Source organism: Uranotaenia lowii, chromosome 2 (assembly GCF_029784155.1).
Source record: "Uranotaenia lowii strain MFRU-FL chromosome 2, ASM2978415v1, whole genome shotgun sequence".
NCBI classification, from domain to species: domain Eukaryota; kingdom Metazoa; phylum Arthropoda; class Insecta; order Diptera; family Culicidae; genus Uranotaenia; species Uranotaenia lowii.
Window position 1 is genome coordinate 288427259 of NC_073692.1, and position 17958 is coordinate 288445216.

The following is a 17958-nucleotide window of genomic DNA, read 5'->3' on the forward strand; positions in this document are numbered from 1 at the left end:
TTTTCACATACCATTCATGATTAATTTTTTTGATTGTTCCATTATACGGCTAGTAGCATCATCATGAATCTACGCCTCACCGTTTAGTGCAAAATGCATCGATCATGAATGATAAATGAAAAAAAAAATTACCTTGACCAGGAATCGAACTCGACTCTACTGATTACCTCTACGACACCTTACCAATAGGCCGAATCGTTAGATGAAACAAGTCAAGCTGTAGCTCTATTATTCAGGTGACTTCATCGAGTCGAATTCGCTGCTAGATTATACGGCAGAAAACGCTCATCTTGCCTTGATTAATGGTGCTTATACTGCCCCAAGGGGGTTCTTATTATGCCCCTGCTATGCATAGGAGATATTGGAATTTCATATTTGGAGCATAACTCAAAAACTGTTCTACTGAGATTTTTTTGAATTTCATTTTTGGATTCAGCGCCCGATATTTCATTAAAAATTTGAGTCAGTCGACGAAGTTCACGATGTTTTAAGAGTTTTGTAAACAAGTGTAACCATAACAGCTTTGCCTACTTGCGACACGTCACGACGTTAAAGATCATAATCGATAACGCACATCGCGAGTTTCCAAGGAGACTTGAAGCACTGATCACGCTGACGACATGGTACTTAGATCAAAAATCCGATCATTTTCTGTCTAATTTGGCCATCTATAGTCGGTATTGTGAACTTAACCAAATTTGACAAAAAATTCCCTGTAGGAAAAAAATTACCTACTTACTCTGATTGTGTCGTCGAAATTGCGTATATTTCCTTGAAATTTTGTGTTCTTTCCAATTGGGATAGCATTCCATCAAAAGCAATCGATGCGTACTCTGGAATCGATATTGCGTACTGCCAAATAAAATCGAGTGTCCAGTCAGTATGGCCAGTGCTTGAAGCATGCAATTGATGGCATAGGGAAAATTAATAAAATAACGTTAACAATGTTCGTGTACTACGTTTTTAAAATAAAAAAAAAAAAGTGTACTACATTGAAATTGCTTACTAAACTAAAAAAGATTAACAAAACTGCGAATGACAGGAATCTCGCTAGTAAAAAAGTGTCGCTAATCGAACTGTAGCATCGGCTCAGGAGGTAACTGAGTTTCCAACTGAGCTATATCACAAGCCCATGTGATGTTTATGAAATTTGCTTCACAAAGAGTATCCCAAATGACCCAACTTTTGTCATAATGCAAGGAATTCTAGAAAATAATGTTCTTCGGTATGGATTGAAACCAACCAAATTGAATTGTAGAAGCAGCACTCAAGTTTTGCAACATTTTAATTTTATGGTTGAATAAAGGGGTGATACGGTCAAAATTTGGTCAATATCAACTTGATGTATTTCTTTCAATTTTGCATTTAAAAAACCTGAACACCCCTCAAACAAAACACAAAATTCCAATCGATACAAAAGTACTGTCAAAATCGATTCCAATCGATCCGAGCATTTGTCGCAGATCTTTTACTTTTCTTATTGAAAACTCAACCAAGGAAGGTATTGTGATTGTTGTTAAAGTTCAAACAGATAATTTTAAAGCATGGTCATATGAATTTATGATTAGGTGCCATTTTTTTCAATGCTTTGGTGAATCGTGTTCCTAGTTAGTAAACTATCTGATTGTTAACGAAATTCAAGTCATTCATACCGTTTATCGCTATCCTTTGGGCATCCAGTTCAATATTGTTTTGTTGGATTGAAGGAGTGTTCACTTAAGAACTTGAACATTGAGCCAGAAAACAGTGCTGAGGATTTTTTTGTTCAAGATTTTGGCGATGTTGTCACATACTTTATTTCAAAAGGGTTCAGATGTCGCTTCTCTTATATGAAGGTTCACTACTATTTTGATTTTGGAATTCACTCTTCAGTTGTCAAAATGCCGTCCAAGAAAGAAGAGCAGCGTATTAAAATTTTGCTCGCGCATCGCGGAAATCCGAGCTACTCGCACGCAAAGCTGGCAAAATCGCTGAAAGTTGCCAAATCAACCGTTACAAATGTAATTAAAGTGTTTGGGGAACGTTTGTCGACAGCCAGGAAGTCTGAATCGGGGGGAAATCAAAAACCGGAAGCCGCTGAGACGACAAAGAGAGTTGCCGGTAGTTTCAAGCGAAACCCTAACTTCTCTCTCCGAGATGCCGCAAATAAGCTGAGTGTATCGTCTACAACCGTGCATCGAGCCGAAAAACGAGCGGGACTAGCTATCGACTTACAAGAAGGTAGTCTCCAAATTGCGATGATAAACAGAATACGACGGCCAAAGCGCGATCCCGGAGGCTGTACACGACGATGCTGACAAAGTTTGACTGCGTGGTAATGGACGACGAAACCTACGTCAAAGCCGACTGCAAGCAGCTTCCGGGACAGGAGTTTTATACGGCAAAAGGAAGGGGAAAGGTAGCAGATATTTTCAAGCACACGAAACTGTCAAAGTTTGCGAAGGAATATTTGGTTTGGCAAGCCATCTGTACCTGGTGGCTTGAAAAGCAGCATTTTCATAGCTTCCGGGACTGTCAACCAAGAAATTTACGTGAAAGAGTGTTTGAATAAACGTCTGCTGCCTTTCCTGATGAAACACGGTTGTCCCGTACTGTTTTGGCCGGATTTGGCATCTTGCCATTACGGTAAAAATGGCATGAAGTGGTATGCCGCCAACAACGTGCAGGTGGTTCCCAAGGACAAGAACCCTCCCAACACGCCAGAGCTCCGCCCAATTGAGAAATACTGGGCTATTGTCAAGCGGAACCTAAAGAAGACCAAAAAAACTGCTAAGGACGAGCAGCAGTTCAAGGCAAACTAGCATTCTGCGGCGAAGAAGGTGGACAAGATGGCTGTACAAAATTTGATGGCAGGGGTTGAGCGTAAGGCCCGGCAATTCGGATTTGGAAAAGCGGAAGCCTAACTGAGTATTTTTCCTGAAGTTTATACTAATTAAACTTGAAAAAGAAATTTAATTTGATTTTTTAAATAAACGATTTCACCAATTTACACGCGTTTTCCCTTGACCAAATTTTGACCATATCACCCTTTATTCGTTCGAGAAAAACACAATCAGCCTCGAATGTCGACCTACTCTACAATGTGCTGGAAATGTTTGCCATCGATAAGCCATTGATTGGCCTGGAAAAAACTGAAAAACAGAAGTCGCCATTGGGAATCCACAGTTGGTTCTTGGGGTGGTGTTGCAATTGCCTGGGAGCTTATCGAGTTGGGGCTGATGATAATCCATAGTCACGGAAATGTTTTTTTTTCTATTTATCACTTCAAGATTAAATTGAAATTTATAATTGTTATTATCATGGTTGACTGAAAGTGTATAATATCAATTATGCTGAGTGAAGCTAATAATGAAGTTCAGGGGTGACAAAACGTTTAGCTTGTTATAAATATTTTATGAGCTTTATTAAAATTCTAATAAACCACTCTCTTCTGCCTTGAAAAGAACGAGTTGTCGTGGGTGTTTTATCTTATTTTCCAAGAATTACAGATACAAAACAACCGATATGCAATAGGATGATAGATTGATCCTTTCAAATTGGCTTGGATCCCATGCGGGATGCAACTATCTATGATAAAATGCAACATCATGAATAAATTATTAATATTATTTCAATGTGGCAGCAGATTCCTTGAACTAATTTTTGTATCTTCCTTTCTGTATCGTTATAGATAGTTCTCTGGGATAGTTGGCCGCATATCATCGATGGTACTGGTAAGTTCTGCCGTTCTCGGAGCGGCCGCTGGGACCGGACTTGCTCTGCTGGTGGCCGTCACGATTGTTATGTACCGATACTATGTGGTCCGCAGGAAAGGAAAGGAGTGGGCCGAGCTGGACCGACTGGAGGAAAAGAAAGCAGCTCGGAAAATCAACCTGCAGGTAATTGGTCACAACTGAATCAGAACGAGATTTATTTTTCCTGGACTGATTTGAAACTGTCTGTTTTGTCTGCCTGTGGTATATTCTGGGTAAACACTGTCTAGAGGTGTGAATTTTTTTTTCATGTATTTTCAGTTTATATTCAACAAAAATCATAACGTCATAAAACTAAACGCAAACATTGAAGTAGACAGTATTAAATCTCGAAAAGAAATTTCTCGAAGCATATGTTCAGTAAATTCAGGTGGTACACTCAATTTACAAGTGGCGATAATAATCGGTCAGAATATTCATAAAATCCCATAACCGTCAACAATGTAAGTCGAATAACCCGCTGGCACTGACATTTTACAAAATTCCATCAAACATCGCTTTTGGTTGCCAGCAGGTACAGACGAACACATTCCAATAAACACACACGCATACCTTGTACCTTCAGGTAATTGTCCATGGCACGCAACGTTATCCTGCATAGTTAGTCACGATAGAATTTTCAATCAGCAACACTAAGTTTAATTGGGTTTTCAATTAATTTTGCTGGGCGTTGTGTTTATATCGTGTCATCACGAAATCGAATTATACAATTTCAACACTCCTAACGAGGACCCATTTTATGGTATATTGAGTGGTGAAAAAAGGTCTAATTTTTTTTTGGTTTTATACTAACTTCAATCCAAAATTAACGAGTGATGTTCACTTGAAATTGTTAAGGCTATGAATTCATGTACTTAAATATTTTAATTTTTTTAAGTGTGTTTTGTTCATTTGTTCAGTAAAAGAAATATGGCTAAATTCAAACAAGAAATTTATCATGCACTATTTAAAATTTTCCGGTGAAAATGGCCTTCTCCTTTTCGGGGATATCCTTGTCCTTGTGTACAGTGAAGTATTATGGCCCAGGAAAGGTTTTATATCCCAATTTCACATACGTCCCATCGTCCCAGAACATTTGCAAAATATTGAATCCTACAAAGTTGGTATCATAAGTTGGAAATGAGTCTACAATATAAGCTGCACACTGCTCCTCCTTCCCCCATGAATTTCACTGAACAACATGTATGTCTAAAAACGTGAAACAAGAGATGAATAATGAAAACTTTATCAAAGTTTCTTTATATACTAATTTCAATATGTTTCTAAAAAACCCATCATTTTATAAACAAGTCAGCAAATTTATAATATCCACTGCGGAAAAATGTTGATATATTTTTTTAAATTTGTTGGTATACAGTATTGTTCCGATTTTGTCAGCTCCCGATTTTGTCTACCCCCGATTTTGTCTATCCCCGATTTTGTCAGCATTTTATCCCGATTTTGTCAGCCTTTAAATTTAGTTGAAATTTCCTGCTGTTGAACTAAAATTCCCAGTCATTTAACATTGTATGTTTTTTTTGGGTTGTCCTGACCCACGTAGAGGACCACCCATTAACCACTTGGTATTTTAGGGACCATTCAAATATTACGTAACGCTTTCAGGGGGGAGGGGGTATAGCAGTTTGTTACGCTTTGTGGATTTTGCTTAGAAATTTTGAGACGATTGTGTTACGTAGGCAGGTAGGGGGGTTGAAAATGCTCGAAAATTGCGTTACGTAATATTTGAACGGCCCCTTAAGGGTTGGGGGTGATTGAAGGTTCATAAGAGTTTTCATTGATGACGAATGCAAGGAGGTTGAAACTTGACCAGATTTTGATCACATGGTTCATGGATATATAGCCCTTAGGGATCATTCATAAACCACGTAGACTTAGGGAACTATCCACAAACCATGTGGATTTGTCGTTTTTCATGAAACTTTTGTTTTTTCTTTTTTAATTCAGAAAAATAAATGACGGTTCAAAATAAAACATTTATTTTTGTAAATCCATAAAAAAGTACCATTAGATACTTCAAATTAAAACGTGATCAACAAATTCAGCTGTTTTGCAATTACATATCAATCCTGCAGCTACGCACCAATGGTTTGGCATGTATACAATCCATTGTATGAAAGGTGTTTGTAAACATTCACTTAGGGTTGAGTTCTTGAAGAGGTCCTCCATTTTGCTATTTGCAAGACCTTACATTTGACGCTTCAATAACTCAAATCGGTCAAGCGGTCATCGAGAAACGTGTGTGACATTATTTTGTAACATACACACACATACGCACATACACACACATACACACATACATACACACATACATACACACATACATACACACATACAGACATGTTCCGATCTCGACGAACTTAGTCGAATGGTATATGATACTTGGCCCTCCGGGCCTCGGAGCGAAAGTTGGTTTTTCAAAAGACATGATTCCCTTCTTTGTAAGAAGGGTAAAAAATAAAGAAAAGGGGTCAATGTCACCCCTTATCATGGTATTGACATAAAATATCCAAATAACAAGTAAACGGACAAATATCATATCAAAATTGAAATTATTTTCAAGAAAAAAATTTTTCCCGATTTTGTCAGGTACCCTAATTTGTCAGCCCTAAATTCAAGATGAGGCTGACAAAATCGGAACAATACTGTATCTGGTATTTTAAAATTGTCACTTTAAAAGCTCTTTAAAGAATTTCTCGTTATAAATGTAATTTTCCAATGAAAATAATACACACATGGCTGATATTTTTTAATTCTTCGGAAGTATTTTACTTTTGATCGATTAGTAATTAGTAAAGATTACTAGTTAGTAAAGATAACTAACGTAAATTAAATTCTTCATTGGAGTATTTTAGTGAATCGTGATTTGGAAATTCAGTATTATTATTTTCAAATTTGGAAACACAATTCTTGTTAAAAAATTTGTTTTTTTTTTCCAATTTCTAAATATATAAAATCAGCACTTATGTAATATAAGCTATGTAGAAAATACGATTTTCAAAATCAGTTTCTGAAGTTGAAGCTTCTGGAAACAAATTTCATTTAATTTGCTCTTGAGTTAAAGTTATCATAAAAAAATTTCAATTTTAATTGTACTAAAACGAATGAAATAGTCACAAATACATCAAATAACTATAAAAAAGTGTTTAATTCTTTTTTATTCTTCATGTAGGTACCTCAACTCCACAACTCCAAATTTTTTAATGATTTTGTTTTATAATAAAAAAATATGAAATGAAGAGTTATTTATGAAAGTTAATACTATTTTTTAGGGAACAATCTCAATCATTTGCTATTGAAATAGCCAAGCTTTCAAATTCAGAATATCTAACCTTAAACTAAATTTTAACTTAAAATTTCAATATTATTGTGAAGATGAGCTGAAAACAGTATCGGCGACATAATTGGTGTAGATCTTGAAATCCAGTAGTGATAGTCCAAAATCACTAAAAGATCTTCCGACTGGTTAGCATAATAGATTGCCTTGTTGCCGAAAAAATAGTGGAATGATAAGGGGATAGTTCTAATTCACAAGGGAAAAATTAGAACAGAGGCGAACTTTTTTTTCTCACTTCTTATTTTCTGGCGTTTAGTATTTTTAAAACTTTGCAGTTTAGAGTGAAATCAATCAATGATAATTGATAAAGTAACTAACCTACATGAACATCAAAAAATACGATAAATCTTTTCATTATCCTTTGTCCTTTATTCATTCAACGATACAGATTATAGGAAAGAACGCCACAATGTGGCCAATTCCCGAAAAAAAAAACAATACAGTTTTTGTCTAGATAATCTTGTTCCGAAGATACAAAAATAAATTTAACATCTTTCTTTTGCTTTTGCTAACTTTTGCTAACATCACATAAAGAAGGTTTGTTAAGTTAATTATTTGATACTGCAAGTTATAATCTTTTAAAACATCTCTAATAAAATTAAAATAAAAAAAAAAGTTTAGATCTTTTTCACAGCTTTGTTGGACGCTGAAGAGCATTTTCACCTGTCATTATCATAAAAATATCCAAAGTTGATTTTGGTTCAAAATGTTTTTAAAATTCCCGTATTTTACGCAATGGGGAAAAATACTTACTTCTATAATTTTTTCTCCCAGAAGTCATGGTAAATAACTCACAGTCTTCATGGAAATTGATCATTAATTGATCATTTTACTGAAAAGAGCACAAATTTTTAAATAAATTTTTACCTTGTATTTCCAAAATTTATACCGGAATCAAGAGCTGATAAAAAAAATCCAAAATTGCATTTGGTGCTCCTAAAAAAGTCGAAATCAATTTTCAAATTCTTGGCACCTTGGAAAATGTGAATTTGGTTCCTTGTGTTATAGTTGTGAATGTAGATTTTGGGTTCTGGAGATGGATTTTAATCTCTATCGCGAACACATATTCCTTCATATTAAAACAGCTTTTATGAATACTTTTTTTTTCTAACACGTAATCTTTTCTTGCGATTTATTGTTTCTGGAATCTCTTGTGTTTCAACGCATTAGCTTGAATTTAGAAATCTTGAGAAGATTTTTTAAAATTTAAACTCTTACTATGAATATTTTACATTCGATTTCTGTTTGGCAGTTTTTTTTTTCATGATCATCCATAATATGAATGTTTGATGTGATACATTTCAAACAGAATTAAATAAAATCGAATCTAAAATTTAAATTTCTTGTTTTTGATTTTCATAATAAAGGTTATATATTTTAAGTTTATAATTGAGGCCCTTAGAGCCAAAGGGGTATAAGTGCATAAAACCTGATTTCGAGAAAAAAGCACTTGAACTTCGTTGTGTTCCAGTAAATTCCATAGATATTTTTTATGAATATTTTTCATGTGAATGATTTTTCTAAATAAAAACAAAGTATTTTACAACATTTTCCCAAAAAACGACGTTTATTTGGCGTTTATTGAGGCGATACATATTTTTTAAATTTGGTACTTATACCCCTTTGCCACCAAATAAATTCACTTATACCCCTTTGCCACCAACAAATTTTCACATCCAGGTTTTTTGATCTTATTGATATGGGTAAGAAACCATAAATATTCATTGCTACAAGAGTCAATTAGTTTTCGTATAAATATATTTTTTGTTGTTTTGATGAGAAATATACTCTGGTACAGTAGGTTAAGAGATTTTATGGCTGAAGATCGACCTGGTCTTGGCAATTTCTACTAAATCTCTCCAAACAACGTTTTTTCATCAAGATTAATTTATAATAATTCGTGAAAGGTATTTTCCACTAAATTCCAATCACCACGTGTTTTGTACGTTTTTGCCTAATCAATTGGGTATTGGAATGGGACTTGCGGTCACTCTGAGTTGGTTTTTTACAGTAAATTAACGATAGGCGCTTCAATATTAACCCAATTTTCTCGTACAAATACATTTTTTTTGTACTTTATAAGCCTTTAATCCGTGACACACTTCATATATCCAGAAATCAGGAATTTGTGATCCGCTAATTTGTTATTGAAATAGAGAAAATAATTAAATATATTAATTTTTTTTCTACTAGAATTATTACTAAATGCAATCAGATGAATCATAGTTGATGGTAAATTTTTAAACATCATCAGCTATTCAAAAGAAAAGTGAATTACATTAATTTTAAAATTTTTTGGTCCCGATGAAAAAACATTACTTTCATGAAATCAAGTTAGGGTTGGTGGCAAAGGGGTATAAGTACATCAGTTTAATGGACTTTGGAGGCAAAGGGGTATAAGTGCAGCACTTATACCCCTTTGGCTCCAAACAAAAAGGAAATTTCAGTTAGCACGATTTTTTCAACGAGATCTAAACATAACAAAATAGTGAAATAAAATTATGATTAAAATAGCATATGATGATTGACAGTCAAGGATTCGTTCTAGATGGTTATCTCGATTTTTTTCATTTTGTCACTTATACCCCTTTGGCTCCAAGGGCCTCAATTCATATAAGAATGATGGAAAAATGAGGGTGAAAAAAACTCGTGAAAAAGAATAGCACTGCTTCAGATTTTAAAATTATGGTTAGCATTAGACGTCTGATATGACTTTATAAAGTTTAAAAATTCCCAACAAACCAGCTGTAAACAAAAAAAAAACAGAGTTTTAAATTCAAATTTATAAATCACTTTCAGATACGTATAAGCTTTTTATACTTTAAGTAAAGTTTTTTAAGAATGAATTGTCCTGATTCTGAATTGATAATTTTTCTTCGATTTAGAAAATATTTTGAAATACAAAAATAAATCCTATTGAGGAACTTTTCGCTGCTCGAAACTAAAAAAAAAAGAATTTCATGCGGCACCAACACTTGTTATTTATTAAGATTGGATTTGTTTAGTGAAATATTGGTGAAAGTTAAAAAAAAGGTTAGAAAGTTAGAATTGAAGTTATACGTACGTACTGGAAAATGGTGCTGGCGATGGAGAATTTGACTACAATTTCAATTTCTTAAAGAAAATTGAAAGTCACATGATTCCGTACGTTTATAGTTAAATAATTTTTTTTATTGTTTTCGGCTAAATCTGAGAAAATAAAAAAGAAACTGCATATTGAAGGCAATAAATGTCAAACGACAGCAAAACAAATATTTCAAGTATTTCAGTCTATTAACCATATTCACCCCCCTTTATGACTTTTTCAAATTTGTCATTTCACTAAAATTTAAAACAATGAGAATTTAGAAGCTCTAAGCAAATACAAAATTTATTACGATTTGCTCGTGTTAATTTGGGCATATGAGGGAAATGAGTGACAATAAAAAAAAGTTGTCATTACAATTCATCAACAGCAAATTCAAAATCAACACTTTAAGTTACTCAACACAAGTTTTTTGGTATAATTCAGTCCAGGGAATTGCAAGTTACGGCTGCTTGAGTTTGGTGGACCGACTTTTTTCAATATTGAGTCTTTTAAGTGATAAATAAACTTTTTTGTTGAATAAACACCCCCACGGAGTGGAAAATTTTAAAAATTTAAAAGCACATTTACAAAGTTCCAAGTTTTTATAGAAATTCAAGCATTTGCGGGTATTTTGTAAAGGTTTTTTGCCGCTGGGGGGTGGGGGGGCGATCACCCCGATTACACTCCCCCCCCCCCCATAGGACCGCGCCTGGTGTAATCTAAAGAAATTAGAAAAGCGAGTTTAATTTTAACTTAATAGAAATAATTTTCTTCTGAATTGTTTTCCCCGACACAAACATCTATTTGAAAGGATATGTCCGTACGCGCCTCTAAGATTATTATTGTGGCGAAAATAAATTTACTTATAGAATCAGGATAAGGACCCGAATAGAATTGTACCGTGAAAATACAATGAATTCCATACCCACAGGCTATAAATTGTATGGCTTACACAATCATTAAATATGATCGTCCTAGATACCGTGAATGCACATTGAAATTCATATTTTTCGACCACACATTTCATCGTTTTACTAAAATAACCATGAAAAAGGGGTATTGTTATGCAGCGTGACCATGAAAAAAATGGCGATTTTCCATACATTGAAAAGCCGAAAAATATGAAGTTCAGGGTTCTTTCAACTTCCAGTTTTTCACAATAAAACCTTAAAAATATGATGATTTTCATATTTTACCCATTGAAATAAAAGTCTTTGTATATGTTGAATTTTTTTTACTTGTTTTTGGTTTTGTTATCATTTTTGTAGATTAATTTAATTTAAAACGAATAATTTGTTGCAAAGTTTTATTAACACTTACTCATAATACTTATTCACACACTTAATTACGGCAGGCCAGAGACTCTCATTCACATCCCGTAGCGACTCCCGGCATCCATCATTTTATTTCTAATAAAGCTGCCCTCGTTGGAATTTGGAACTGCGGAATTACGTCAGCTTCTAGAAAGAATGGAGTTTCATCAGATTATTCATCAATATAAATATGCTGTAGAAGTACTTACCATCACCACCGCAGATGGGCCCATTCCGTTCCGATTTGTCATAGCCGCGAATTTGCCTGGATTAAGCAGTTCCTATCAAAAAATAACCAGCACAAGAGAAAAACTTCCGCAGGAAAGGTGCTCTTAAACATTAGCTTATAAACTTTTGTTTTGTTTCGACTATAGTCGTTTTACCATCTTTGTGGCATTCGCGACTTTATATCAACGTTGCAGTTGGCGGACAGTTATTGCAAAACTTATCCGGTACAACTGTGTTCGATATTGACTCTTGGGCTCGAACTCACGGACATCGGCTCAGAAAGCAACTGACTTGCCAATTGAGCTATATCACAAGCCATTAGCTTTTAAACGGTTGATTGTAAATGTGCAGAAATAGCTTAAGTTAAAGTAACGTTTGGATTTACATTGAATGAAGTTACCTTACATTACCATGAAGTACACTGTAATAATAATAATCACAAGAAAATTATTGTGATACCGTTCTTCTGTCATTTTCGGCAACTATGAAATATTTTGAATTTACGATATACTTCACCGTGACTTTGAAAATTACGGTGATTCCATAATTAAATGCGATTGAAAGATGTTTAGAAACTACGTTGAAATTAATTGTTAAATTGAAAATTGTTGTTCAGTTATCTTAATACCATGGTCTTTGCTATTCAGGGATTCAGTACTAGGATAAAGTTAAGGATCAGTATCAAAATAAGGATCACGGGTTGCTGTCTAGAATCATTATTTGTACTGAGTCGACTCAGGGTAAGGTAGCCAGAATTTTCCACAAACGTATCCGAACGGAGTATATCCGGGCAATTTTATGTAAAAATCTTACAAACCCCGAGTATTTGATTTCAAAAATTTCATCCCAAAATCTGGGCACTTTCCGGACAAATTTGGTCGAAACCACTGGATTTTCAATAAAAATAAAAAAAAACTCTTGAAACATTGTTTTCCCACGAAAATGGGGTAACGGACTTATTTTGTTGAAGGGAACATTGAACCACCAGGTTAAATTCCTTTTTTTGAAACGGCTCATACCTTAAGGTTTTAAGGAGCCAAAATTTTTTTTCGTAATTACAATTTTCTTCATAGCATAGCACTTTATTAAAGAGAAAAGAAAGATAAATAGAAAGGGTACAATGAAAACAAAACACTTGAATTATTTTTACTATACAAAAAAAGATTTATAGACGGAAATCGATAGCTCTAAGGAAAATGAAAATTTAGAACATGTAGTCCAAGTCAAGCACAGCCAGCACAACGTTGGGTGGTCTTCCTCGAGCCTGAGGGGAGTTTATTAAATTCGTTCTGGTGACTAGATAGACCTCACACGACAAAAAAATATGCTCGATATCATGGTAACCTAGATCGCAACTAAACAAATTGCAGCAAGCAATGTCAAAACGATAGCGTACATTGTCTAAGGTATAATGATTGGACATGGGACGGAAAAATATACGAATAAAATTCCGACACAGGTCCAATCTTCTAAACCATGGTTTAAGGCAACAATAATAATAATATGTTTGAACGTTTTTCAAAGCCCAAGAAAAAAATCAAATAACATGCTTCAAAAATCATGCCTATTTCAACTTTTTGTCAACCTGCAATTTTTCACATTGTTAAAACTTTTCCCAATGAAACTTTATTCACATGAAAGGCAATTTTTACCGTTTCTAGTGAAGTAATTACATTACTAGTGCAATGCTTTACTAAAAAATCATCTTATTTCAAATTGTAGTTCAAAGTTCAGTGCATTAAAAATGTCTTTTTTTTTCTCCATGTCAATTCCAGCAAGAATGTAGTGTCCTCAGCGGATCGCTTCCGGTTCAACCGGTCTCCACCATACAACCTTCGGCCTTGACCGGAGAAGGAAGGGGAGGACCCGTGGATGTCAGCTCCAGTCCTTTACAGCCAACCCTGGATCAGAAGAAACAACCGAGTTATACGGGACGTCAAAAGCCACCAACATCAGCATCACGGAACAATAGCATGGAAAGTGTACACTCACGCGCATCGGTAAGTTGGGTTTAAAAATTTTTGGGGATTCCAAAGGAAAGCTGTAGCTAATGCGTACGCAAATTTGCTTTATAGAGCTGTCGAGAATCGCCTAGAATAGCTTCAAGTGCTAATGTCGAAACACGATCAACCATTTCCGATAACTTTGTCATTCAGGTAGCTGCTGAACTTGGGTATGGGTTAGATGGAGTGTGTTAACTAACTTTCGAACTTTCAGAAATCTCGTTCCCCGAATCGAATGCGTACTTACAGTTTGGAAGGGAGACTTCCGTTGGGGTTCGATAGCGATGGGCGTTTTTCGAAACCCAGCCAAGGCAGCTTAACTTCAGTGATAAGTGTTAATCCGAGGGATATTGCATCGCCCAAGAAACGGCTCAGTACGGTTTCCAGCTCTACCTTGCCTCGACATGGGGATATGGCAGTTCCAGATAGTCCTAGTGGTTCGATACGGTCCGATAGCATTCGGTCCCCGCGTAGACGGGTACCGGTTATCATGGCAGCTAACGACATTCATACAGTGTTGGGAAGATTTCATCTGAGATTGAAGTACGACGGCAATAAGGAAGAGTTGTTCGTACATCTTATTGAAGGTAATTTTATATTTGATTAAAAAACGAATGATTCCTGATGAGCAACTTTTAAAAAATGAATAGGACAAGATTTGATTTCCCCGTCGGAAGGTGGTTTTCGTGATCCTTACGTGCGAATGTTTTTGGATACCGACGACGAAAATCGAACCCTCCAAACGGCCATCCACCGAGCGGAAACGCATCCGTACTTTGATCAGAACTTTAATTTCCCGCTCAAGTCGAAGAACTTGGTGAAGACAAATTTCATCTTGCAGGTAAGTAGGCAGATTACTTATGTAGACAGATATTGTCCTTTAGATACCTTCCCATAGGTTGAATTCAAGTAAATCAAATTTGGACCAATATGTACAATAGACCGCAGCAAAAATTGAGTTTTGGCTCCCATGTGTTTTTATGCCTTTGGATCATCAAGCATTTTTGCACAATTTGAGATTATATGGTTGATTCCTGAATTAGCGCAACGCGTTTTGATTTTGCATGGATATTCGTATAGAAGAAGAATTGTTTGCAATCAAATCATCCAGGAAATTTAAATAAACTTGAAATGAAGTTTGTCTTTAATTGTTGGCTTAGCCTATTATAAAGCTTCATTTTTTATTAACTTAAGAAGAAGCGAAAAAATTATCACCATTAAAAAAAATTAATTGTTGGAACATTATTTAAAAATTTGCTTGCTAGAGCCTTCAATAATTTCATGAAATGGTTTTGCCAAGGTTATATGTAGGTAAATCAACAAAATTATTAGCTATGCAAAGCAGTTATGTGTGATTTTATATTTTCATGTTACGGTTACAGCTTTCAAATTAGCAGTCAAGACCGCTTAAATAAAAAAATATATTTTGATTTTTTTAACCTTTCTTTGCGGTTAGGGTCTATATGACCCGAACTGTACGTTCTCGAAGCGATATCTCAGGAACGGTTAAAAACGGTAGATACATGAAATTTTCTGACTTTTCCTTAAATAAGAAGCTCTACATCCCAGTAAGCGCGTCCTCTCAAAAATCGACAGAGCATGCAAAAGATTTGAGTCACCGAACTTAGAATAAAACGGTTAATTTCGGCGACACTCCAAGAACGCAAATATTCTCATTCGGTTTGTCCTGCCGAGATACCTAGAGGCAACGAATACGAATGCGTACATGCGAAATCAGTTTGAATCGTACTCTCGTATGGTGTGGTTGCATTAATCTCCGTGTTTATTATATGCGTGCTTTCAATCGTAGCAGTCGACTTCGCAGGCAGGCAAACACGTGTCTCGAAGAGAAACATACAAACACGATTCGGGTTGTTTTCGTGTGTTTCTCTGGAGGGCGTGTCTTATGGCATTTTTTTTTTAAATTCCGGATTTGGCTCTGGAACTGTCAGAATAAAAAAACGACTTTCGGGTTTCGAGTTATTCCATACGTAGGTGTGCGTGAGAACGAGCGCAATGTTTACATGCAGCTGTCATTTTGTTCTCCCTTCTGGATTTCTTTACTCGGTTCTACACATCCGGATTGCCTTTTTTCGTGTCCGGATTGCACTGGACAGCAGATGGTACGATTTTGCTTGGCTAAGAGGTTCAAAATCGCGGCAATTATCATTTTCCCGTTCATTATTTCAACTGTTTTGCTTTCAGCCAAAAACAGCTGTTTAATGTTTTACAACAACGTTGAGAGTATTGGTGAACTTCTCGCAAAACTGACTTTCTTCTCAGGGCGACTCCGCCCGTTTTTCGAGCGAACCTAGGTTGCCTCTAGTTTGCCTCCAGGTGAAAAAAAATACGGTATTAGATTATTTCGTGTCACTCACCCAAGGCACGCGTATGGTGTGTTCCTCTCTGCCGATTAGATGATGCAAAATCGCAAGACAGATCGATACGATCCCTCTGTCGATTTGAGTTACCTCTCTGCCGATTCATGTTTTCTGGGATTTTCTCATTTTTTAATCTTTGATTAGGGTTACCAGAGTCACCCAGCAAAAAAATGGACAATTAGCAGGTTAGGGTCATACAGACCCGGATTATTGTTTGGTTAAAAATCAGAACTACTGAACCGATTTTAATAAACTATACCATTTTGAAATTGTTCGAATGTCTGCTAAATATAAGATGCTTCTTAAAAATTTGAGTTTCGATTTTTATTGTATGTTGGTTATCTACCATGGGTGTACGGATTCACCGCAGTTTCTGCCTAAGTATGTGCTCACATGCATTCTTCAGATTATTAAGTTCGACAAATCTCCAATGCAACGCGTACATCATACCCAGACCCAATGGCTTCGTATGAACTGTTCTGGAGTGAATGTATTGCACGTATTGATGTAAGTACATTTTGGAGTACAAATTTGAAATCAACTCAGAACAGAATAATTTTTTTACTGAAATGGAAAGGTAATTTAATAATGGCCAATCACACCTTTTGTTTTGGAAATTTTTTATCTTCAACCAATTATTGAGCTCCAGCAGTTTGTCAAGTCCACCATACTATATTGATGAAATTTCGTTGCCCATAAGAATGCTGACGATTTTTATAAAGACTCAAAATAGGTTTCCTGTATTTGTTTAATCTCGACAACATGTAAGATATGACTAACCAATCCAAGAAAGTTATATTTGAAGGGCAAGGCACTTTTCATTTTAGGCCAAAATTTCCAAAAACCTTTATTAAAAATTCTGTGTAAAATGGCCTATACTGCCCCTATTCGCATATGAGTCCCATGTGTAAAAACTGCAAACCGAGAAAAACGCTTGTAAAGTTTGAAACTTGTTTTCAAGAAAACAATCGTATGCATCGTTTGTTGGTAAAACCTATCAATAGTTCGGATAGAAAACACTTCAAAGAATACTTTTGTTTACTTTTGCGCTAATACTAACTAATAATTACGGAGAAATTTCAATAAAACACTCATGTGACTCATATGCGAATATTCTTAACCCTCGATCAGAGATTATTCGCAAATGAGTCTCTGGTGCTAAAGTTATCGGCAAGTGGCAAGTACTTTTCTAACATATTTTTTCCATTTGTTTACCATTCTTTTTGATGACGGAAGAAAATTTTCGAAAAATCTTGATTCCAAACTGATTTCAATCAAGGTTTTTTCGTTAAGTGGTATGTGTTTTTCCAAAACATTGTTTTCATTCGTGTGAAATTTCTGCGAATTTATAAGACATCATCATCATTTAATTCAATGCGTGTTACGGATACGTGGATAACACCATCTGCTGGATTCAAGACAAAGAAGGAGATTTCTTCCGGGAAAATCTTCCTGGGTAATAAACCAAAACAGTGGTATTGATATTGTTGTGCATATAGAAAAAAGTTATGAAAAAAATTTGTTATTTTGTTACCGAAACAACACCTACCGATCACACATTAGATCGTCGAAATCTCCCACGAAGGATCCATCCTGACCGAAGACTGATCTATTGAGCGTTGTTTATCGGTTGATTTTTGTCGAAAAAATAATTTTGGTAGAATTAACCTGTTACTACTTATTAATGTTTTTTGTGACTTTGAAACAGATTTCTTCGCAATCATTTTGCTACTTTGATATCAATTTTTATGTAAATTAATGTTTAAAGCATTTGATTAAGCATTGATTTACTTCATTTTCTATCTATCCTTTCCTTTAATTGTAAGCTCTGGCGCTGAATTTTGGTCATGGGACTCATATGCGAATATTTTTCACATGGG

At 35.2% G+C, this 17958-nt stretch overlaps 1 protein-coding gene across 2 annotated transcripts in view; it reads left to right on the plus strand.

Moving 5' to 3' along the window:
* LOC129744610 (synaptotagmin-5) overlaps positions 1-17958 on the plus strand; it is a 65307-nt gene that overhangs the window by 31644 nt on the left and 15705 nt on the right. The window contains exons 2-6 of one of the 2 annotated variants that reach the window (XM_055737228.1): positions 3671-3878; positions 13470-13694; positions 13770-13850; positions 13912-14284; positions 14348-14538. In XM_055737228.1, the coding sequence (XP_055593203.1) occupies positions 3705-3878; positions 13470-13694; positions 13770-13850; positions 13912-14284; positions 14348-14538 (1044 nt within the window). In that variant the 5' untranslated portion in view covers positions 3671-3704. The remainder of the gene's footprint in view (positions 1-3670; positions 3879-13469; positions 13695-13769; positions 13851-13911; positions 14285-14347; positions 14539-17958) is intronic. The other variant, XM_055737229.1, reaches the window with a different exon arrangement.